The sequence below is a fragment of the Balaenoptera ricei genome, chromosome 6, assembly GCF_028023285.1.
Source record: "Balaenoptera ricei isolate mBalRic1 chromosome 6, mBalRic1.hap2, whole genome shotgun sequence".
Classification (NCBI taxonomy): Eukaryota; Metazoa; Chordata; class Mammalia; order Artiodactyla; family Balaenopteridae; genus Balaenoptera; species Balaenoptera ricei.
In genome coordinates, this window is record NC_082644.1 from 86367891 (window position 1) to 86392564 (window position 24674).

The following is a 24674-nucleotide window of genomic DNA, read 5'->3' on the forward strand; positions in this document are numbered from 1 at the left end:
GAGGGGGAGAGGCTTGGGGGCCAGGCCAGGTGGTGGGGAGGGGCTGGAGAACAGGCCAGAAAGTCCGGGGCCTGGTGACTGACTCACTGGAACAGAATGTCCTGTTTCTTTTCTATTTCCTGGTGGATTCTCTGTGAGGGCTGGGATGGGAAGGGGTGGGAGGGGGAGAGGGAGGCAAATTCACACTGAGGGCTGGACTAGACTTCAGGCTTGGGAAAGTGGATCGGGGTCTACGGTGCCTTTTGAACCCACCTCCCCTCCCCTCCCGCTACGGCTGCCCTTAGCTCATCCCCAGCCTGGACTCCTGCCACAGGCCTTCCGGGTCTGCCTACCTCCAGCCCTGTCCCTTTGTGAAGCGTCCCCACACTGTAGCCTCCTCACTGCCCTTGGAACAAAGTCTCTGCCCCTTGGTTGGCCATTCAAGGCCCCCTGGTCTGTTTCGTGCCTACCCGTGTTCCTTTTGTCCTATCCGCACTGCTCCAGTCCTCAGGCTCAGAAAACACCCTGCACCTTCCCTACTCTGTGTCTTTGCCCAAGACGAATTCGTTACTCACTCCTATGGGTTTCCAATTTATTATTATTGTTGTTGTTGTTATCGCTACTTCTGTTGGCACACTGAACACACTCTCTTTCCCTAGAGATTTACGGCAAGATTCAAAGGCCCCTGCCCTCATAGGTCTGAGAACTCTTTGAAGGCTCCCCACCACCCAGGGTGGAAGCAGTCCACACAACAGATGCTCAGGAAGGATTCCCAGAGCCTCATGCTCTCTAGAAAAGTAAATGTGCTTGGAATAACCACTGCCAGAAGCTTGGGGCTTCAGGGACACCAGGTATAGCAGTAGGACCCTGCAAGGATTAGGCCGTTGAGCTCCCGGGGCCTTGCTGAGGGAGCTTGTGTTCCTACCCTATCTCCCCAGTGTTGGAGGTGTGTGGAGGTCTGTAGCCTGCTGGCTTGGACCATGCCCCCCATCCCTCTGCAGAGCCCCATGTCAGCCTTGGCTGGCCTGTCTTTCCTAAGTGTGGCTTCAAGCATCCTCTGGGAGAACCAGGATGCCTGCCATCACCTTTTCCCTTGTTAATATAAGTGGGATGTATGGGGGACTTCCCTGGTGGTCCAGTGGTTAAGACTCTGAGCTTCCACAGTAAGGGGTGCAGGTTCGATCACTAGTGGGGGAATTAATACCCCACATGCCATGTGGTAAGGCCAAAAACAAAAAACAAAAAACCCCACTATATACATATATATATATATATATATATATATATATATATATATATGGAATGTATGGGGCGTGGTCTTTCTTCTGACCAGTAGACAGTGATGGATGCTGGGATGACAGATGTGTGTCTAAGTGGTAGACATCTTTGGGAGCCCCATTGCATCTGGGGCTCATGGGCAGGGACTGTCTATCATAGGATTACAGAAGTCGCAAGAAGAGAAAATACCTGGAATAAACCCTTAGGACAAGCAGTTCCCCTGGTGCCCTCCATCTCCCTAACTGACTAATTGATTTTGGTAATTCAGTCTGAAACCACAGGCCCCACAGATTGGCTCATCATGTTTCCTGTCTCCTTCTTCTGGTCGCCCCAGTTAATACAAATAATTCGAAGTGTCCAGCTTCCTGTCACAGCCCCCGCTGGCTCCGGGCTCCTCCTCTGTGTGGGTGTCCGGTCATCTTAGAAAAGGGAAGAGAGAGAATTTAGCAGGGTATCATTTACTCCGAACAGTCACTCTCCCATTCTGTGTGTAGGCAGTTTCCTACAACTAGTACCAAAGAAAGTTCACTGGGCCTTGGAGAAATTGAAAAGGACCCAGGCTGTGTGACCCTGGGCTAGGCCTTGGCCCTCTCTGGGCCTTTGCACTCTGATCAGTAAAACTGTAGAAGGAGGCAATTGCTCTGTGGACCGGTGGTACCTAGAGAGAGCATCGAACTAAGAGGAAAGGGAGGAAGCCCCTCCTAGACTATTTGGTACTCTAGTTATCACTACTAACTAGCAGTAGGCCGTGGGCAGGTCATTTAACCTCTGTGACTATGGGCACTGTTATCTCTGAAATGGAGATAATATCACTTCGCAATGTTGCTGGAACCATGATACTAGATAGTGCCTGACTGTGTCTAGTACCTGGAATTCTTGTTTCTCACAATACCTTTTCTCCAAGGTTGGGTAAAGTGGGGCTAATAACCCAGTCTACTTTCCGGAAGTGGTGGTGGTCTCAGGAGGTGTTGGCTGTGGAAGGGCTGTGACCGAGTGACAGTCAGGATGGAGCCCCTTCTGGCAGACTTACTCGTGGCCTGGGCCTGGCTCACCCCCTCCCCCGAGCCGGTGGAGTGGAGACCCTGGCAGGGAGCAGGGCTGGAGCGGCATGGGTGTGCACGGGGGTGAGGTGGGGTGAGTGCAGTCACCAAGGGGGCCGGCAGCTGTGCGGGTCCTGGGCCCTCACTCACAATTGGAGGAAGGAATGCAGGAAGTGCTCACAGCCGCTCAGACATCTCAGAGCCTCGTCCCCGGCAGGACCAAAGCTGCGGTACCCTGGGAATGCATGTGCCATGGCCTGGCCCCTGGGGTGGCCACCGGCTCAGGAGCCCACGGCACTGCGTACAGCCAGAGCTGTCCCTCGCGGAGCCCAGGGTAAGTTTTCACGGCAGCTGAGTGTGAGCAGCTGGCACGAGCAGGCAGCGAGGAGGGCTGCGGGGAGGCTGGAGCAGGAGATGGAGAGAGGGACTAAGGAGCCCACAGTAGTTACTGAAGGCTCAGATATCCCGCCCGGAGCATGACCTGCCTTATCTAAACAGCACTCTCCCAGCCCGTGCAGAAAAGGAGGCCGAGTGAAAGGGCACTTGTTTCCTAGCAGCACTCCCTGCATCTGGCCCAGAGCTGCCATTGCCTCCTCCCCACTTTCGTCCCTGCCCCCAGCACAGGGCCAGGGGTTCGAGAGGCAGCAGATAGGCTGATTCAAGGACTGGCCCAAGGTTCATCCAGGGGAGGAGCCTGGGCTCATCTCGGATCCACAGGATGGGGAGTATTTTGTCTTTTGTCTGAGTGTACAAACACTCGTGAAATCCATATGCGTCATCAGAGGGCCGGGTTAGTGAGGCTCCCTCTGAGCAAAGTCTTCTGCCTTCTCCTTCCAGCCCCCTGCATCCAGGGAGTCTTGAGCTCACATCTTTCAGGACAGCGCTTCTTCCAGAGCTGCCAGGGGAGTTGCCCATGGCTCTTAGAAACCTGGCCCGAGGCTTAGAAAACAGTGACAGAGACCCACTGAGGTCGGAGTAGAGCCATGTGGGGCACCCAACGGCCCAGAGGGGGCACCAGCCAGGGCCTCAGACCGGTATCTTCTTAGAAGACCACAGGGAGAGCAGCTGGAGGAGCAAGGGTACCTGCCATCACCAAGAGCCCCTCGCTTCGGATGGGGAGCTAAGGTCCGAGACGCATCCCGGGTTGCTCAGTGGGTCAGTGGCCAAACGGGGCCATGGAAACGGCAGTGATTGGAATGGTGGCCGTACTATTCGTGGTCACCGTGGCCATCACCTGCATCCTTTGCTGTTTCAGCTGTGACTCAAGGACCCAGGATTCTCAGGGGAGCCCACGCCCTAGCTTCACGGTGGCCACGTTTCGCCAGGAGGCTTCTCTCTCCACGGGGCCAGGTCATCATGCCCAGCCAGTGGCGGGTGTCCGGGACTTCTGGACCTTCATGTGAGACCTACCAGCCCCCAGGATTTGCTCTGCTGGTGGTCAGACTCATCTACCCCCCAGCAAGCCTTCTCTGATGACCCACTCCTCCAAGCCCGGCATTCCTGTCCTTCCCTGCCTATATCCAGAAAACTCCCTGTCCCATCCCATCCCAGTTCGCCATGCCCTCCAGTCTGGGAGATCCATGGTGATGGAACCAGGTGGGAGTCAGCTCTGACCCCTGAGAGCTCAGCTGGACCCAACCCACAGGATGGGGCTTAGGAGAGGTCCGGAGCTTGAGTGAACGGGCAGTGTTGGATGGCATGGTGGGCCAGCTCTTCTGAGCTTCACGGTGAACTGAAATATCACTGGACTTTATTGTGAACAGAGTGTTGGTTAACTCAAGTTATCCCAGGATGCCTATGAAACTGGTTCTATTGCCACCAGAGGAAGCAGCGCCCTCAGTGGACAGTTTTACAAACCACTTCTTATCTGTTCCTCTAATTGAGTCATTTTGCTACTTGCCTGTGCATATCCTGCAGAGCCCACCCCTGAGATCTGCCTCCTACCCTTTACCTGAAATCAGCCCTGAAATTCTGAAACCAAAGGGCTGCTTCCTGGGAACTGGCGATTTATTTTTTAATTGAAAATGCATATCCTTTTATGGGTCTCCCAAGAATCAGGGTTGGGGAATCACAAAAGGAAACAGAAGAGAAAAATAGAGTCACAGAAAGTACAAGATGTTTTATTAACAGGAAAGCCAGAAAGAAGACTTTGAAACATATTTTGAATGAGACTTTATTACTATATTCTTATAGGTCACTTCTATTCTTAGAGACTGTAAGTGACTTGTGTCACTCAGGAATGATAGAAAAATGATAGAACTCCAAATGACAGAACTGAAAGTTAATTTCGAATAAGTTAAAATGTTATGTTATATTGACAGTATGTAACAAAGCTCTTGTTTGCATCACAAATAAATAGATGTTCAGTTTTTATTTATAGAAAATCTGTTTTCTCTGTACCCATGAAATAAATGCCGGACCATATTTAGCATATGGTTTGAAGGGTGCAGAATTCTGAGTCTCCTGACTCATGTCTCCAGCCAGCCCTGAAGGAATGACTCTCCCAGGACCTGCCTGTTGAAGGGGGCAGGACTGACCTTGAGAGGAGGTCTGGCCCCTGAGGGTGCCCGGATGGGCCACTCCGGCCACGTGGCTGCCATAGGAAGGACTCTCAGAGAGAGAGGCTTAGGGCTGCAGAGGTGCAGAAGGGTAAGGGGACAGGGAGAGAGTCAGGCTGGTGGAGAGGGGTGGAGTGGGGTGGAGTGGGGTGAACATGGGGAGGGAAGAGGCACAGCCCAGGGACAGGAGCTCCTGGGGACTGCGTCTTGGTCACTCTGGACCCTAGAGCCCGCAAGCGGGGCCTTCATAGAGCATGTGGAGGGTACCGGCTGCAGGGAGGACCTGGAGGCCCTCAGTTGAGTGGAGTGAACTGTTCAGGTCATGTTCTCTGAAAGTGAAGCCCAGACAGAGTTTGGGGTACAAGATGTTTATAGGGGTCAACATCTGTGAGGGGAAGGAGGAGGAAGCAGGATTAGATAGAGGAAAGAGACAAATAATGATGCAGGCCCTTAATATCCCCCCACCTTTGCTGACTCTGAGTGCTCCCCCCAGCCCCCCAAGTTTGACCTCAGGCGAAGCAGCTCTGCAGCTGAGGCTGGCCCTGAAGTCCTTCCTTGAAGGGGTCCTGGGTGGTGCATCTCCACAGGAGCTCAGCAGCGGCCTGTTCTCAGAGGTGCGCAGACCAGTCAGAGGTGGGTGAGGGTGTCCAGGGACAAAGAAATAACGGGCACAGGAGCCCCAGGTGGGCAGAGATGGCAGTGCGAGATCTGGGAGGGGAGAGAAGAGTGGGCCTCAGCCTCTCTCTCATCTCAAGCAGAGTTAGCTCTGTTCTAGGTCAGGCATCTTCAGCTGGACCCAAGTATCAGGACCCCAGGCCCAGGGCTTTGCCTCTGTATCGTGTGTTCACATCCTTCCCTGGGTCCATGGAAGGAAGGTCTCTAGGCTGGACTCACACAGCTCTGAAAACAAGCAATGTGGGGGGCAGCCTAACTCTGCAGGCGGGCAGTCTGTCAAGCCCTGAGGTCTCCTTATTTGCTCATTCGCTCATCTACTCACTCATCCATCCACCCATCCACCCACCCATCCATCCACCCACCCATCCACCCACCCATCCACCCATCCATCCACCCATCCACCCATCCATCCACCCACTCCATCTACTCGCTTAGCCTTACTTCCTCGTCTACTCATGCATTCATTCATTCATTCATCTCATCACTCATTCACTCATTGTCATTCACTCCTCCATTCAGTAAACACTGGCTGAGCACCAACTGTGTACCAGGCCCCGCCCAGGGAATGTGGGAGTCAACCAGACCTGGTCCCAGCATTCGATGAACTCCCAATATAGTCACCTGGACAAGGGTGCAAATAACACAGGTGCTCAAGGGAGGGAGAGCTGGGAGACCCAGGGAAACCTGGGAGGAGGTGGCTCTTGAGTTGGACTTGAAGAAAAGTTGGCACTTCAGCAAGCAGAGTTTGGGGGAGGGTGTCCAGACAGAGGGAATGGCGGCATGAATGGAGGTTCAGAGAACGTGCGGGCAGGGAGTAAGCAGTTCAGCCTGAGCGGGCGTGAGGAGACGAGGCTGGGCCACAGCCAGCTCCTGAGGGAACCACTTCTTGCCACATCTGGCCAGCATGTTTCCGGGCAACAGAAGATGAAGGCAACAAAGAGGCAGCCTTCCTTGTCAGGCTGGGCAGGAGCAGTCTTTCCTAGCGCGCACACACACGCGCGCGCGCGCACACACACACACACACACACACACACCAGCGTTGCAACCTGCTGTTGCTACAGGGGAGAGGTGGCTCCTGCAGCAGGAGCTGAGAGAAGGTTCTTGGAGACTCAGAGGGTGGCCGGCCCACAGTGGCAGTGGAGCCAAGGGTGAGGGAGAGGCTGTTCCAGGAAAGCAGGGAGTTTGAGAAGGGCAGGCAGTCAAGGCCAGCACCCTGGAGCAGGCTGGCAGAAAGGAGGCACCAAGGAGGAGCAGCTAGAGAAGGGGCAGGAAGGTGGGGAGCGAAGGGGGCAGAGAAGTGGGGAGTAGGGTTACCCGATTTAGTAAAAAAAATACAGGACATCAGTTAATTGTAATTTCAGGTAGACAACAAATAATTTTTAGTATACATAGGTCCCATGCAGTATTTGGGACACACTTATACTAAAACATTACTCGTTGTCTATCTGAGGTTCAGATTGAACTGGGTGTCTGGTATTTTATCGGACAACCCTACGAGGAAGAGTGGTTCTCAGAGAGGGCGGGTCAGTGGGTTGAAAGCATCAGGGGGGCCAGCGAAGGTGAGCACCCAGAAGAGGCCTTGGGTTATGCAACGTGACAGTTGACAATGACCTTGACGAGAACAGTTTGAGAGGAGTGAAGGGAGCAGCCCTACAGTGGTGTGCGTGTGCGTGGGCACGTGCGTGCACAGGGGCGGTGGAGTCAGCGGGAGCTGAGTCAGCAGGAGATCACAGCTGAAGATAATTTGAAGGGAAGAAGGGCGATGTATTGTGGCCAGAGGGAGAGTTTACTATTGGTCTTTTTAAGAAGGGGAGGGAGGTTGAGCATATGGAAGGCCCGAAGGAGAAGGATTGCAGAGCGAGACACTGACAGTCGCCAGCAAGGCAGGGACCCACAGAAGGGTGTGGCTGGGAGCTGGAGCACGCAGAGGGGCTCCGAGGGGTCAGGTCTGGATGGCAGATGGGGGGCAGGGCAATGCTGCTGGGAAAGATGCTTGAGGATATGGGTAGATGCTCATGTTGTGTGGGGGGCACGTGGGGAAGGAGGGAGATGAGGGCATCATGCCAGATAGTCTGTTTCCTTGGTGAAGCCGGAGCATCTGCTCAGAGATGGGTCTAGGGGAACTGGGGTCAAGGAGAGCCTGGAATGATGCCCCGGAGAAGGGAGGAGCAGCTCCCACAGTCCTGCTTTTCTTATGTGTGTGGATGCGAGAATGTGTGTGGTTTGGGTGTGGTGTGTGCGTGTGGCATCTGTGTGTGCACGCTGTATGGTGTGAGTGTGTATGTTGTGCGTGTGTGTGTGTTGTCAGGCATGTGTGTGAGTATGTCAGGCGTGTGTGTGAGTATGCCGTGCTGTGTGTTGGCCTGAAGTGCTCCTGCCGTTCCTCCCAGTGCAGCCCATTGTGTAAGAAGAGGGAGGGGTTCTCTAACAGGCCAGCACGGAGCCCCTCTATCCTCAAGGGAGGAGGTGGCAGTGTAAGGACAGAGGCTAAGGCTGGCCCCAGGAGGCTGGCAAAGCCGGGAGTGTTTACTTGGTGGCGGTGAGGGAAGAGGCTGCTCAAGGTCACCTGGAAGTCTGGGTGGAGCCGCACTTGAACCCCCAATCTCTCAGTCTCCAAAGGCAGCATTCTCTCTGTTCATTCTGCTAATACTAGTTCTTATTTACTGGACTCCTACTGTGTGCCAGGCACTATGCTTTCTGCGTTTCATCTTGTCTTCTTTGTTCACAGCGACCCCCTCATCTCCATTTTACAGCCGAGGGACCTGAGCCCCCGCTGTGTGTCGCTCTGGGCCAGTGCGTCCCAGCGCTGCTAGAACCTGCAGACACAAAATGAACCTGCCCTTTTTCCTCTGTAAATGGGGGCTGCAAGTCTCAGCCAACCCATTTCATATCTTCAGGATGAAGGAAAGGCTGGAGCACCAGGGATCTGATTTGCCCTGGGTTTCCCTGTACAAGAGCCTTGCTCACACGTGACCCACCTGGATCTGCCTTTGAAGAAGGAAGAGGTCTTTGCCATATACAGTTTGAACAGGCAGCCCAGGAAACCTCACCCCAGATAACTCTGCCAAGGGTTGGACTTCTGGGTTAACAGGCCTCAGCCCCGGGCTGCCCAGCCAAGGCCTCCCTGCAGAGGTATAGACTGTGCCTCTCCACGCCCAGGTCCGCCCCCGGACAAAGGGGAGGGAGAACCCTGCCCAGCTCTGTCCCAGCGCTGCCCACGCCACTCACTGGCTGGGCCTCAGCCTGGTGCAGAGGGGGTGAGAATCCTGCCCCCTTGTCTAGAGGCCATGTGAGGGAGGGAAGAGCCTGGAAACCCAGCTGTCAGGAGCCCCTGCCCCTCCGCCTGCCCTTCCTCCACACTCCTGACCCTGCAAGCAGCTTGGTGTTTCTCTCTGGGACAGGCTGGATTCTGGAATCAGGAGACCCTGAAATAACATGTTTTCCGGAAAAGTACCTTCCTTAAAGGAAACCACTTGTTCCAAGGAGTTGAAAAGGGCCATTGTGCTCTGCCAGTCCCCGCTCCCCTCAGGACACGACACTTGAAAAGACACACACTGCTATACGCGCGCACACACACACACAGATGCATCCATCCAGTGCATTTGTAAGAGTGAAAGTTAGGAGCAGACTAAACACCAATCAGAGGGGGGCCGGGCAAATCCTAGCAGAGACACAACATGACACTAGGCAGGTGTAGAAACAATGAGGTAAATTTAAACTCATTACCATAAAAGGGCATTTATCATATATCAGTAAGTAAAAAGTAGAGGGAATTGGAGAACTATAAACGTGCCCTGTGGTAAAATTCTATTTCTGTTAAAATACACTTAGATGCATAGAAGAGGGTGTGGAGAGCTACATGCCCAGGTGTTAAGTAGTGATTGTCTCCAGGTGGGCGGGATGTTTGTGTGTTTCATGTTTTCCCTTTTTGTTTATCTGTATTTCCTGTAATAAATGGTTTGCTTTTGGATAAGAGACAGCAAGAAACTAACAAAGGAAAAGAACAAAATTAATTTTTCTAAGTTATAAAATGAACCAACTCCAATCTGAGGAAGAGATATAAAAACCCAGTCAAACACAGACGTAGAAATGGTGACAAATTCTCAGGACCAACAGACAGACACACACATATTCTGCGTAATTCACAGGGTTGAGGTAGAAAGGGCTGAGGAGTGGGGGGATGGTTGCTAAGTTTCTAGGAAACGCTGGGATCTGGATGTGAGGGTGACTGCGGGGACTTCAGGGCCTGGGGGGTGTGTTTGGGTGGCTTGGGGAGGGTAGAAGGAGTGTCCTGGGACTCAGCCTAGCCTGCGGGAGAGGCTTAGCTAGACACGCACCTACCTTCTGCCTCCTGAGAGGGCGCATGGATTCTTATCCCCGGTCCCCAGTTCAGGGAAGGCTGAGAAACCTGCCAGGGCCTCTCCCGCCTCTGGCCCCTCCTGCCTCCGCCCCACACTGTTGTGGAGGGAGATAGCAGGGCCCACTGCTGTCAGGGGCTGCCCTGCCGCCGCTCATATTACATGGCAAAGGGAATTACAGTTGCTGATGGAATTCCACTGGCTCATCAATTGACCTTAAAATAAGATTATTCTGGATTGGGACTTCCCTGGTGGCGCAGTGGTTAAGAATCCGCCTGCCAATGCAGGGGACACGGGTTTGAGCCCTGGTCCGGGAAGATCCCACATGCCGCGGAGCAACTAAGCCCGTGCGCCACAGCTACTGAGCTTGCACTCTAGAGCCCGTGAGCCACAACTACTGAGCCCACGTGCCACAACTACTGAAGCCCGCATGCTGAGAGCCCATGTTCTGCAACAAGAGAAGCCACCGCAGTGAGAAGCCCGCGCGCCACAACGAAGAGTAGCCCCTGCTCGCTGCAACTAGAGAAAGCCCACGCACAGCAAGTAAAGACCCAACGCAGCCAAAATTCAATCAATCATTCAATCAATCAATAAAAAGATTATTCTGGATTATCCAGATGAGTCCAATGTAATCAAAAGGGTCCTTAAATGTGAAAGAGGGAAGCATGAAAGTCAGGTCAGAGTGATGTGAAGGCCACCAGCTAAGAAATGAGGGCAGCCTCTAGAAGTTGGAAAGGAAAAGACAAGGAAACAGACCTAGCGTCTCCAGATAGGAACTCAGCCCTCTGACACGAGTCCCAGTGAGTCCCATCTTGGACTCTGGCTCCAGAACTGTAAGATAGTACCCCTGTATTGTTTTAAGCCACTAAGTTTGTGGTAACTTGTTACAGCAGCAGAGTATCCTTGGCTCCGCCATTAGTGTTCACCAAGGTCGGAATTTGCCCATCAGGAATCCCATTCCTGGCTGTCAAGGAACAAATAAGGTGGCATCTGAGGGGATGCAAGTATTAGAGCTGAAGAAGGCGGTTGGGCTCGGGGGATAGATGGGCTGGACTACTTTAGAGAAAAGGATGGGAAGATAGGAATCATACTTGTCAGATGAGTAGGGTGAGAGTAACAACACGGTGACCGTCAGGCTGTGCTAGGTGTTATGCGATGTGTATCTCCAACAATCCCAGCCCTGTCCTGTGGAAACAGCCATACAAGCACGCAAGGGTGTTCTTGCAGTTTTATTTTTGATAGCAAAGTATTATAAAGATCCAAGTACCACCAACAGAGAAATATATAAACAAATTGTGGTACAGCCACAAAATGGAATAATAGTCATTACAAAAATGTACTGACTTGGAAACTGCCTACTAAAAATAGAGAAAGAAAAGTAAGTTACAGAATGGTCTTATAAGAAGAAAGGGGGAGCAAATAAATATCCTTTCTTCCTAAGGAAAAAAAAGAACCAAAAAACTCCTAAATTACACTTATGTGTATGTGTTTGTATAAACATAGAGAAAAGTCTGGAAGGATATGATTACCACTAGGGATAGGCTCGGAGGGAGAAGGAAACACTGTTTTCTTTATATTCTTCTGCATCGTTTGAATATATTTTAATAAGAATTTGTTGCTTTTTTTTCCATGTAACATTATTTTTTAATAAGATGGTACAAAGGTTAAAAAGAGCAAACTTTACTATTACTGTTGTTATTTGCAAAAAGAGCTCTCTGGCCGGAGGAATGCCAGAGCTCCACTTAGCAGGAACACTCTGGACACAGATGAACAAAATTGATTCCTTTTCCTGTGTGAGCTTAGCTGGGGAACGAGGCAACATGAATCCTGTGAGTGGAAAAACGGAGTCATCCTAGCCCGCCTGGCCTTTTACAGATGTGTGACCTGATGTTCTGTGAGGGACCTGACATTTCTCTAGACTGTATGGCAGTTCCAGACTGAAATACAACTTTCTGGTCCCCATTTCAGTGAACTTGGAACTTCCTCAAAATTCAAACCCCCTTTTCACAATTCATAATTTTCATGTGAGGAATAAAAATGTCTGTGTTTTGCTGCCTGATCCCACTTTAAATCTGAGGTCTTGTTTACGTCTTGAAACCCCAGCTCTTAAAAGGAAGGGACACTGGCAGAGAGAGAGTCCTAGGAAAGTAGCCAGGGTGGGGCGTGGAGTCTGGGGTCCTTGCTCTTCCATCAGGCTCACAGCACAAGGGCTGGATCAGGTGTGTGGAAGTTCTCTGTCTGTCCAGCACTTGAAGCTCTACAAGGTGTCCCAGGTTTGCAAAGCTCTTCTGCAGCATCATCGCAACTGTCTCCTGCGATATGCACGGGGACCCAGTGGAGCGGTATCGACCGTAGTTTACAGATGAGAAAACTAAGACCTCGAGACACTAAAGTGATGAACCCCAAGCCATTCAGCGATTTGGTCGCAAAGTTTAGGACAGGGTCACATCTCCTTATTCTCCCATCTCCTTCAGCCAGAGTTTCATTTTTATCTCCTTTATATCTTCTATTTCCAAGGTAGATTTTGTTTGATTAAAAAAAGGTCTGCTGCTTCAGAAAGTTTGAAAGTCAATGATCCAGAATGATGTTTCCAAATTCCCAGCTGATACTAATGTTCAGCAGCCAGGAACGACAAATTGCAATTTCCAGGAATTCTTGAGAATTTCTGAAATCATAAATTATTATGCACTATTCATAACACTTATTTACATGCTTTTAAATAATGAGTGACCGTAATAATAAACAGTGAATAATGTTCTGTGATAGAATGATGCTTAAAGTTTCAGAAGTTTTCAGTAAATAACATAGTTTTATAGTTTGTTATTATTATGAATCAATATATTATGCCAAGATTATTTCAATAACATGGAAAAATGATCTCAACCTAATACAAACATTGGATATAGAAAACGTTAAAAGGAAGGAAACATTAACCCCAAATAAATTCCAAACAAAATCACTTAAAATTGAAAGAGAATACCACAAATATTTGATATTTAAAAGTTATACTTTGATAAATGAACTTTAAAAAGACAAAGAATTAATTGCTCCAACTTTAAAAAGACAAGAATTAAAGATAATCTTGATCTTTGCTTTGTGACAGATATTCCAGACATAGAAAACTTTCATTTTGCATTGATGTTGGTTGAATTAAGAGTGCATCCCAAACATCTTCAAGTTGAGTGTTAGGGTGCATGTTGCTTCATAGAAGCTCATTTCCTTTTTTTATTATAATTTTTTTTTTTTTTTGGTCTGCTTGCCTCGGTCTTGATTTTGCCATTGAATTTAATATTGCCCTTGCTGGTGGCTACTGCCTGGACCTGATTGGAGACCCCTGTTTGGTAGTCCTTACTTTACTGAAAGTTGTGGAGATGGTGGGATGTGAAAATGAATAGTGAGCAAATAAATCCAGCTCTTGGGTTTAAAAAAAAAAAAAATTGCTCTTGCCAATTCAGATTTTAGAGCAGTTTCTGATTTCATGTTGGAGTGTTCTACAACAACAATCACATCTTTTTCTTTTGCATCTCTTCTGTTAAGTATTTACAAAGAACTGTAGCCTATGGTGAATACTCAAATATTTGGAAATGCCAACTACATTATTGGAAAGTTTTCATATAGTATTAATGTTCAGACCTGCTAGCAACGTTAATAGCACTACACAGAATCACTTGTTGAAATTGCCAATATAAGGACTTATTTTGCTTCCAAAGTTTGTTATTTTTTTCTGACACCACTCATAGGATTTGTATAAATATCCTATGTGTATGAACTTACTAATATTTATTTTATTTGTAGAAATGACTTGCTGTTAGAAACAGACCAGGCCACAAGCACACACTTATAACCAGTGTGTGCTGGTAAACTGACTCCCTGGGGGCGGGGGGGAAGTCATAATATGTAGCTTTTGTCAATTTCTGAGGGGAGATGTAAATATTCCCACTAGGGTCAATTTCAAGCTACTGACGTGATGTCACCGAGAGTCAGAAAGGGATGCTCGTAACTGGCTGCTCTCTCTCTCTCCTTTGTGAGCCAGCTCTACCACACCACAGGCAAGACCGATTAGATTGTGACCACATCTCTCCTTCCTGCTCCCATTCCATTCTGGAACTGTCGACCTTAATTTTCCAATACATGCTTTTGCGTTTTCTACTCTCGCTTTCGATTTGGTATTAGTGGATTCCTTTGAACTAGTGAGATCTCTATGTTGATCATTAAGTTTTAATTCTCACAGGGGAATAGTTTTCTCAGGTTTCTAGATTCCTCAACTTATTTTTATTAGGATTTGGGCTTTGGAAAAACATAACATTTCTGAGAAATGCTGGGAAGGAATTCCTGCAGAGAAACACTAATCCAGAAAATCTGAGTTAACACATCCCATTTGTTTGAATGATCATGATTCTACTGGCTATGTTTTCATTGGTCCCAATTTTGCCCACTGGTCATTGTCATTCATCTTATTTTAGGGCATTTTAGGTGTGGAGTCCTATACAGTTTGGTGTTAAGTTTAGTGATTTTCCAGAGAGGCTGACCACCAGGATTGATTAGTAATCACTTGACCTCTGTCTGATCTTGTACACGTGGCACAAGTTAGTTGTCAACATAGCTGGTTGTCTCCAACCTGTTTTCTTCTTCATTCTTTTTTTTTTTTTTTTAATATTTATTCATTAATTTGGCTGCGCTCGGTCTTTGTTGCGGCATGCAGGAGATCTTCGCTGTGGCTTGCAGGATCTTTGCTGCGGCATACGGGACCCTTTTTTAGTTGTGGCATGCGGACTCTTAGTTGAGTCATGTGGGATCTAGTTCCCTGACCAGGAATAGAATCGGGCCGCCTGCGTTGGGAGCGTGGAGTCTTAGCCACTGGACCACCAGGGAAGTCCCCCCCCTTCATACTTATTCTTAGCACAAAAACAACACAGCCTCCCTTGGAGCTAGGAGTGGCCAACAAAGTGGGGTGCAACGTCTGGGAAATGTCCTTAAATAGGGAGGGCGTACTATTCTTTTCTTTTAATCACTCACAGCTAAAATGAATTAAACGGCAGACTAATCCATGTGTTCCTATGGAAAGCACAGACCACTAGGAAGAAACTTAGAAAGGTCAGTAACGGAGTATGATCGATGAAAGAACTCAGCATTATTCAGTGACTCGGGAGGCCTGGGGGAGGAGATTTGACCTAGACGTGCAAATGATATAATTTGTAATGTAGGAGACTGTAGCCCCCTGGGTGCCTCCTGCCTGTCTGCCAAGGTTGACGAGTAAGTAAAATTTTTTTTAATAGATCTTTACTGGAGTATAATTGCTTCACAATACTGTGTTATTTACTGTTGCACAACAAAGCGAATCAGCTGTAAGCATACACATGTCCCCTCCTTCTTGAGCCTCCCTCCCACCCTCCCTATCCCACCCCTCTAGGTCATCTCAAAGCACGGAGCTGATCTTCCTGTGCTATGCTGCTGCTTCCTACCAGCCAACTATTTACTGCTCTGAGTTGGTTAGCCTGGGGAAAGAAGTTTTCAGATTTCTAATCCTTCACGGGATCTTTTCAGGAATGTCTGTAATCTTAACTTTGTAGCAACCAGACTCCTGGAAGGCATAGAATGTACTTTATTGCTCCGCCAGCTGAGAGTATAAGTACTGGTTGAAGGAACAAGGGGATTCAGCCTAGGGAAGAGATCATGAGAGGTGAGCGCTGGGGATCTGAGAGCCACTTTCATACGTCAAAATAAAAAAGAATTTAGGCTTCTTCATGGAGACTCCCCAGGCCAAAATCAGGACCCATGCATAGACGCGGCCAATTTTACCCTTACTTAAAGAGAAACCTATCTAGCAGAGCTGGAAGGAGGTAGTGGAGGGGGGTACCTCTCCACTGCTGGGAGCACTTAAGCCGAGGACACTCTATTGTAGAAAGAATTTATCAATTAAGCACCAGTTCCCAATTACCAGGCTATACATTCGTACCTGTCCATAAAGATTTCCAGGTCTCATTTTCCTATTGAAGAAAGAAAAGACAATGTGGAACATTTGTTTTTTTTAATAATCATGAATCTCAATGCTTTTTTAAAAAATTTATTTATTTATTTATTTATGGCTGTGTTAGGTCTTCGTTTCTGTGCGAGGGCTTTCTCTAGTTGCAGCAAGTGGGGGCCACTCTTCATCACGGTGCGCGGGCCTCTCACTATCGCGGCCTCTCCTGTTGCGGAGCACAGGCTCCAGACGCGCAGGCTCAGTAATTGTGGCTCACGGGCCTAGTTGCTCCGCGGCATGTGGGATCTTCCCAGACCAGGGCTCGAACCCGTGTCCCCTCCATTGGCAGGCAGATTCTCAACCACTGCGCCACCAGGGAAGCCCCCTGGAACATTTTTTATAAAGCTAAATATTTGATATTTGAAGTACATTTCCTTTGTTCTGAGATTATGTTCTATTTATTGTTAGATAGTAGGTGGTATTTGTTATTGTTGTTGTTTAACATCCTAACTCAACAAAATAAAATCTCGACAACTCCATGTAAGTCTCCATTAAAAATAAATTATATCTCTGTGAAATCTGGAAATCTGGTAAACCGCAAGGTGGATGAAACGACACCCAGGCTCTCTCGGACTTGACCTTTCAAGGAGCTGTAGTTTATGCTAGTGGCCACTAGATGCCACTCTTGTTTAGTTACAGCTGCTAGATAATTTCATGGGGCAACTAGAGAAGCCAGAAATGGGATCCACTTGCTTTACAGTAAATTAAACTTTATTAACAAAGTATTCATTTTTTCCATATATAGCTACTTTTTAATAAACACTGATTTTTTATTAGTGTTTGAAAACAAAATTAATTTTCAAAGTTCAATTCTTAAAATTGAAATGATTACTTTCTTAAATGCTTTCTTTGAATAAAAGTGTCCAATAGTCTCAGAAATTTAGTGTACCTACAATAAACTGTTTCCCTTGATCAAAAGCCTTCTGTGAGCATCTCAACTGGCTGATGACTTTATTCACGAGAGCAGGGTCTATGTCCTGTCCATTTTACAGAGCACACAGCATCTAGCACGATGTCATATTAATGTAATGATAATAATCTCCATTTGTCTGGTGGTTTACACTTTACGAAGCCCTTATAGTTTATTCCCTCTCAATGGCAGTTCAAGTTGCAGAGAATGACCTTTTCTTTGTTCTTCTTTGTTATAAGCCAAAGTGAATCTAATGCACATTCTTCACAATGAAAGCTTTCTTCCTCCCTCCCTCATTCATTCATTCAACAAACATTTATTGAGCACTGCTATGTGTTAAGCACTATACTGTGCCCTGTGCTGGGCACCATGTGTTAGTAATAAACACAGCAGATGAAGCCCCTTCCCCCATGGAGTGGACATTCACATGGGGAGACAGTCAGTAAACAAATTAAGAGATTACTTGTCAGGTGGTAATGAGTGTTATGGGGAAGAATAAAGTAGTAGGGGGAGGGAAAGCAATGGCAGGGTGTCCATCTTAGGTAGATGAGAAGCTGTGCTTCATGCAGAGGCCTGAGTGATGTGACAGAGAGCGAAGTTTGGCAATCTGGACAAAGCACATTCCAGATTTTGTGGCAGAAAGGAGCTTGGGAGTTTGGTGTCAAGTAAGGAGCTTGGGAGGACGTCAGTGTGGCTGGAGGGAAGGGAAGGAGGGGCGAGTGGTGGGAGATGAGGCTGCAGAGGTGGACAGGACATGGATTGTGTGGGAATTGGGATTTATTTTCCCAGTGCGACAGGATGCCATGGGTGGGTTTTGAGCTGGGGAGGAACATGCTCTGAAACATGAAGAATGGGAAGCACGTGCACCTGCTGAGTAGGCTCAATTTGTATATATTTTGAAGGAGGCAGACAGGACTCCCTGATACACTGGATGGAGAGGGTGAGGGAAAGAAGAGTCAGGAAGACCCATAGGTTTTCAGCCTGAGCAACCAGGTGGGTGGTGATGCCCCATTTACTTATATGGGAAAAATTGGGGAAGGAGCAAGTTGGAAGAGGGGCATTGAGAAACTGAGAGTTCTATTTTGGACTTATTAAATTTGAGGATTCTACTGTACATCCAAGTAGAGATGTTGAGCAGGCAGGTGTTATTCTAGTCTGGACTTTGGAGGATGGGTTGGGGCTGGCAAAGTTGCTCTGAGATCCATTCTTGTGGACCTCTGCTACCTGGGCAACTTGGGTACAATAGGAGCTATTTAACTTATTCTAATGGCACCTGGGAATTTAGCATGATCCCATAATATCTTCACTGAATTTCAACTGGAATATTTAGTAAGTTTTACACCTACTGAAGCTGTCAGACATAAGACCAATATGTTTCAAAACATACAAAGTGGGCTTCCCTGGTGGCACAGTGGTTAAGAATCCTCCTGCCAATGCAGGGGACACGGGTTCGAGCTCTGGTCCGGGAAGATCCCACATGCCGCGGAGCAACTAAGCCCGTGCACCACAACTACTGAGCCTGCGCTCTAGAGCCCGCGAGTCACAACTGCTGAGCCTGCGTGCCACAACTGCTGAAGCCCGTGCTCCGAAACGAGAGAAACCACCGCAATGAGAAGCCCGCGCGCTGCAACAAAGAGCAGCCCCCGCTTGCCGCTACTAGAGAAAAGCCCATGCGCAGCAACGAAGACACAACACAGCCAAAAAAAAAAAAAAGAAATACAAAGCATATTTTGAAAAGTTAAAGATTACACTTTTCTATTAAATTTACTTAACTAATTTAGAAGTTACTTTGCTTCTGAATGACAGTGTATCAACTGGAGAGGGCTTTCCTTTGAGCACCTCCTGCTGGTGAGAGCATCAGGGATCAGATGATACCTGTTGAACCAGCAATCCCCTTCTAGAACTCAGTCCTAAGGAAAGCATTAAAAAAAATGAATCAAGTCTTCTCAACAAAAATGTTCATCTCATCATCATTTACAAGAGAAACATTGTAAACAAAGTGTCCACCAATAAGTGGCATACTCAGTAACTGTGGTGTAGTAATGGAAATGGAAAATTATTCACACATCAAAAGATGTTAACAAAGGGTTTTTAGTAACATAGTAGGGCTGGTTATGATATAAAATTAGGTGAATCATAAGATATAAATGTGCACATACAATAATATTCTCAATCACATAAAAATGTGTATAAAAATGAACAATTAAAAAATTGTAATACATTAATTATACCACAATAAAACTACAAAAAATTTTTTAAAAAATTAACAGAGGGAACTTATTTCAAACTTTTTAGAGCAGTTAACTCTAGGAGATCAAATTCCCTCTTATACTGCTTTGGTTTTGTCCAAACTTTCTACAATGGGCATGTGTTATTTTGTGCTCTGAAAAAAAAATCATCATTTGGATTGAAAATAATGAAAAAGAAATGGGAAAATGGAAAGAACTAGCTTTGGCCTGGGGATCAGGAGCTAAGGATTTGGGTCCAGAGTCCTGGCTCACCCTCTGAGCAGGGCAGACTCCCTTCTTTCTCTGAGCCTCAGGTTTCTCACCTGCAGAATGTGGATAGGAATCCAGCCTGTCTCTCTCTTGGAGTAGATGTGAAGATCTAGCAATGATGCCAGCAAAGGCGCTGATCCCAGAGGTAATTCAAAGTCTGGAATGTGAGGTGTGCTCTCCAAGGCTCTAGGGACGATGTCCTGCCTTCCCATGAGTGCAGAGTTAGTGGGAGAAGGTAACTGAAGGGGGGAAAAGGTTCACAAACACAGTGGCTCCTCTGGGTACCCTGTTCTGGGCCCCAGGGAAGAAGGTCTTCAGTGTCCACTGGATGTGAGCCTGATCCTAACTCATTCATGCCTTAGAGATTTGGTGGTTAAATGGGAGAGATCTCGGCAAGCATCTGATAATAATACTAATTTTATAGTTGTAGTTATTGAAAATTCCCAGTGTGTCAGGCACTGTGCTTGGTGCCTTTTACTAATTTTGTTCATCAGTTCTACCCAACAAATATTTACTGTGCACATTCTATGTGTCCTGCCTGTGCAGTTTGTGTTAACTCCATTTTTATGTGGCAGGATTTCCCCACTCCTTACCCCTTTATTAGGGCCCGTCACACACCGTCTCCCTTTTGGCATGAGTGAGACACACCACACCAAGGTGGGATAACAAGAGTTCACCTTTTTTTAGCACAAGTCGAAGCACAGAAAGAGACAGAGACTTTTGTGGCATAATAATACATACACGATATATTAAGGGTATATCAACTTATATGGTAGTCAAGAACCTTGCCTACATTTCCGCGGTTATTAAGTGATGGAGCTGGGAACGGAACCCAGGACTGTTTGTCTCTACAGCCTGTGCTCTTTATGACTGTGCTACTTCGCCTGTTTCTAGCCCATCCAGGGCGGAAGCTGTTCTCCCCAGCATCCTCTACTCAAGCTCTGCCCTCTGGATACCTCCTGAGTCAGGGCATCCCATTGGAAGGTTTTTTTCCAGGATGAGCAGTAACTTCGATCCCCTCTTCCTGTCTCATGCCAGAGGAGCCTTCCCTGACCACTGCCACACTAGGCTAGGTTAGGAAGCCCATCCTGGGTTTCCAAAGTGTTCTGTACTCCTTCATGGTGAAACGGAGCAGGACCCTATGATACTCCCCCCACCCGCCCGCCATGTCCTCAGCCTGCCTTTTGTCTGTGGAGAAAATTTAGCCAAAGAATAAGTTTAATCAGAGAAGTGAGATAATGCAGAAACAGAGGAAAACAGTCAAAGGAGACCAAATAATAATAGTTTAGTCATTAAGCATAGTCAAGGACTTCTAGTTCCTCCTTAAGGGCTATAGATAATATTCTGAACCATATCCTGGGAGCTGTCTTATAGATACTGAAGCCCCCATCAGGAGGAAGAAGTTAACTATATGATGACCAGGCTGTAGCCATGACATAAGCTGCCACAATTCTAAGAATCGGCCTCAGAGAAATGGAAACAAACCGACAGTAGAACTGAAGATTAACTGTACCTAAAACAATCGAGATGACGCTGGTCAGATCACCGATGACCAACTTCAAGATGACTGTGAGAGCTGACTGTATTGTTTCTGCATGTAGCCCCCTCCCCTATCTATAAAAGCTCTTGCCCCCTGATTGTCAAGGGGGGAGTCGGCCTTTGGACAGGCGTCCGCCCTCCCCTCCGGTGGCCGGTCTCAAAAATAAAGCAACCTGTCCTTTCCTACCAACACTTGTCTCTCGAGAATTGGCTTTTGAGCAGCGAGCAGCCAGACCTGGGTTCGGTAACAATGGCACTCTCCGCACTTAGAACTCCTTCAACGTTCATTTTCTCCTCTTGGCTCTAGCTCCATGGAAGCAGGGTCTTCCTTGCTACATACACTGCTGTGTTGCTTGTCACTCGGGCTGTTTGCCTGATGTGGAGGAGGTGGACCCTAGGCACGGCCAGGTCACTACATGAGGATGAGTTCCCTGGAGGGTTGGCATCCTGGAAGGCCCCAGTCAGAGGACCCATAGAGTCCTCAGCCCTAAGCCCGTGGTGCTTGCGTTGGATTAGAGACACATGTGGTGGGATGGGTACTTAGGGAACACTGCAAGAATTAGATTATTTCCATGGGCTTTGACATTTTAGAGGTAACCGAATATTGTCAGTTATCTTTCAGGGCAAGAGAAAATGAAAAACAGTGACTGCAAAAGCAGGAGATGTTTAATCTTGCAAGGAAACTTGCCATGTGGATCCTAGATAGTAATGGGATTTTCTTAGAATTGCTGCTTTATCATTTTATCTGTTTTCTGCTTTTGTTTTTTGTGGTAAAGCTCCTGGTATTTGGCCAAAGGGATTGGAATTACAGGTAATGACCCCTAGTATTCAAGATGACTATGGAAGAGCAGCTGGGTATGGGTGGTGGGTGCTCAGCACAGGGATTTCAGCCATATGGAACGGCTCTCACCTGACGTTTGTGGTCTGGTTCTTAGGGAAAGTGAGGACATAGGGCCTTACAGGAATTGTCATACTTACTGTCTGGGTAAAAGCCATCTCATGGCAAGGCTTGCTTTCTATGATAATTTTTATTTATTATTTGTATTTCTTTTTATTTTGTACATTCAAAGATAAAAGGAAATTTAAATTTGCTATCTGGGGAGACTAAGAGGATAGATTTTTTTTCCATCTTGAAAAGAACATGTGTTTATTCTTCAAGAATAAAAGTTAGTTTCTAATTCCCTTACTTATATTTTATTGCTATTTTCCGTTTTTATTTTTGCTATGCATTATGAAAGTCGCACTCTTTACTTACGAAACTAAATTGATATCATTTTTTACAGGGGTAAAGTATACACAACATAATATTTATGATTTTAAAGTGTACAGTTCAGTAGCATTAAGTACCTTCACACTGTTGGGCAACCATCACCACCATCCATCTCCAGAACTGTTTGCCTCCTCCCAAACTGTAACTCTGTACCAGTTAAACGCTATCTTCCCATTCCTCCCATCCTCAGCGCACCATTCTACTTTCTGTCTCTATGAATTTTAATACTCTAAGTACCTCACATAAGTGGAATCATACACTATTTGCCTTTTTTGACTGGCTTATTTCACTTAGAATGTCTTCAGGTGTCATCCATATTGTAGCATGTGTCAGAATTTTCTTCCTTTTTAACAATAATATTCTGTTGAATGGATAATTTTTATTTTAAAAATTCTAGTATGGCAAACTTCAAACATACATAAAAGCACAAAGAATAGTATATTGTGCTCCTAGGTACCCATTATCCCAATGGAAGATTGTTTATTCCATTTATACTTCCACCCAGTCCACATCCTACCTTTGGAAGCTAATCCCAGAACTATCACTTAATCTGCAAACAGTCCAGGATGTATTTAAAAGATAAGAACTTTAATTAAAAATGTAACCACAATACCATTATCACAACACCCTGAAACACTGAACAATGATTCCCTAATATCATCAAATATCAAGTCATTATCCAAATTTCTATATAATTTAAAATGTTTTAGTTGATTATATTTTCTTATATTTGTAACTGGCCATTTCAAGCCTCTAAAGATCTGGTGGTAGTAGAAGGGGGTTAGTTCTAAATCAAGGTAAATGAGATTTGAACTAATCAGGCTTCAGGTAAACTTCACGTACAGGTACTTGAAAGAATCTTTTCCTGGCTTGTCTGTTCCAAAGGATGTTTGCTTTCTTCTAAAAGCTCCAAGAGTAGTGAAGCAATTGTGTCTTTGCAGTTGAGCACCCACAGAGATTTAGCCTTTTAATTATTTGTGCTCTCTCATTTGGATTTGTCCTCTTATGCCCTTCCCTAGGGAAACTTAGTAGTTTCTAGTTTTGAGATAGGTAAGAGGATGGACTCTGGAATATACCTGGTGCTGTTAACTGCAACTTGAAATTGAAAAGGCTTATGAATGAAAAAGAAAAAGGAAATGAATGACGGATATTGGAGGATATTGTAAGACAGACTCAAGGATAAGGGTAAAATAAAGGGACTAGCTGAGCAATTCCTGTTATAAATGGTTGGCAGTAGTATTCCCTGGGGGAAGGGACAACATAAAAGAGGAGACTCAAGGCAGGATTTTTAGCAACAATCCAAGGTACAACTTTCTTCTTCTTCTCCTTCTTCTTATTGTTTTATATTAAATTAGGGCTGCCAGATAAAACATAGGTTGCCGGTAAAGCTTCAATTTCAGATAAACAGTGAATACTTTCTAAAGTATTATAAGTATGTCCCGAAGTGTCCTGGGTACTTTTGCCGTAAGCATTTTTGCTGTAGATATCTTTGCCGCAGGCATTTTCACCGCAATATTTTTGCTGCATCACTAATTGGCCGTAAGGCAATTTTGCCGTGAAAGAGAAAATAACGAGTTGACAGTTTTGGGTTTGACAGGTTGGTTAACTGGTTGAAATGTGTTAGCATTTCTTCCAGTTGGCGACATTATTGATGGCTTTATCGAGCTGACAGATGAGGATGGGATGATCTGCCCCCCAGAGTTGGCTTCCAATTTTGAAACACACTAGGGTGGAAGAGAAAGAGACCTCGGAGTGTCTTGAAGGCATACCGTTGAACCCACACTTCCCACAGAACTTTGGAACGTCTATCAATAGACATGTGACAATGTGCCAAGAACAAACAACTGTGTAGAAGCTTTCATTATGCAATACAAACCTCGGTCACAAACGTGCACTCTAGTTATTGGGAACTAACACCACTCTTTTAAGTTTATTTTTATTTTTATTGAAGTACAGTTGATTTACAATGTTGTGTTAGTTTCTGGTGTACAGCAAAGTGATTCAGATATATATGTAAATGTATATATATATATATATTTTTTTTTTCTTTTCCATTATGGTTTATTACAGAATATTGAATATAGATCCCTGGGCTATACAGTAGAACCTTGTTATTTATCCATTCTGTATATAATAGTTTGCATCTGCTAACCCCAAACTCCCAATCCAACCCTCCCCGCAACCCATCCTCTTGGCAACCACAAGTCTGTTCTCTATCTGTGAGTCTGTTCCTGGGAACTGACACCTCTCTTTTTGGCCTGCTGCACCGCTTGTGGGATCCTAGTTCCCTGACCAGGGATTGAACGCCCGGCCCTCGGCAGTGAGAGCATGCAGTCCTAACTGCTGGACCGCCGGGGAATTCCCGACAGCTCTCTTAACAAGGGAACAAATTTTAGCAAAAAAGAAAAAGTGTGATGCTGAACAAGGACAGGAATCAACAAAGCAAAAAAAAAAAAAAAAAAAAAAAAGGGCGGGGGGAGGGCGTACAAAATACTATGAACGAGAGACTCAGAAGAGAAGTGCTTCGGTACAATGCACAAATAAAGT

General features: G+C 46.6%; 2 protein-coding genes across 2 annotated transcripts in view; both read left to right on the forward strand.

The window, feature by feature from the left end:
- Positions 1 to 2540: 2540 nt before the first annotated feature.
- Positions 2541 to 24674, forward strand: part of LOC132367176 (olfactory receptor 13C7-like) — a 93483-nt gene continuing 71349 nt past the window's right edge. Inside the window, exon 1 of the mRNA XM_059925064.1 lies at positions 2541 to 2631. The gene's annotated coding sequence lies outside the window, so the exon portion shown is untranslated. The remainder of the gene's footprint in view (positions 2632 to 24674) is intronic.
- SPAAR (small regulatory polypeptide of amino acid response) lies at positions 2543 to 4622 on the forward strand. The gene is made up of 2 exons (XM_059925068.1): positions 2543 to 2631; positions 3135 to 4622. Exon 2 carries the CDS (start codon positions 3473 to 3475, stop codon positions 3698 to 3700), a length of 228 nt encoding a protein of 75 aa, XP_059781051.1. The 5' UTR covers positions 2543 to 2631; positions 3135 to 3472; the 3' UTR covers positions 3701 to 4622.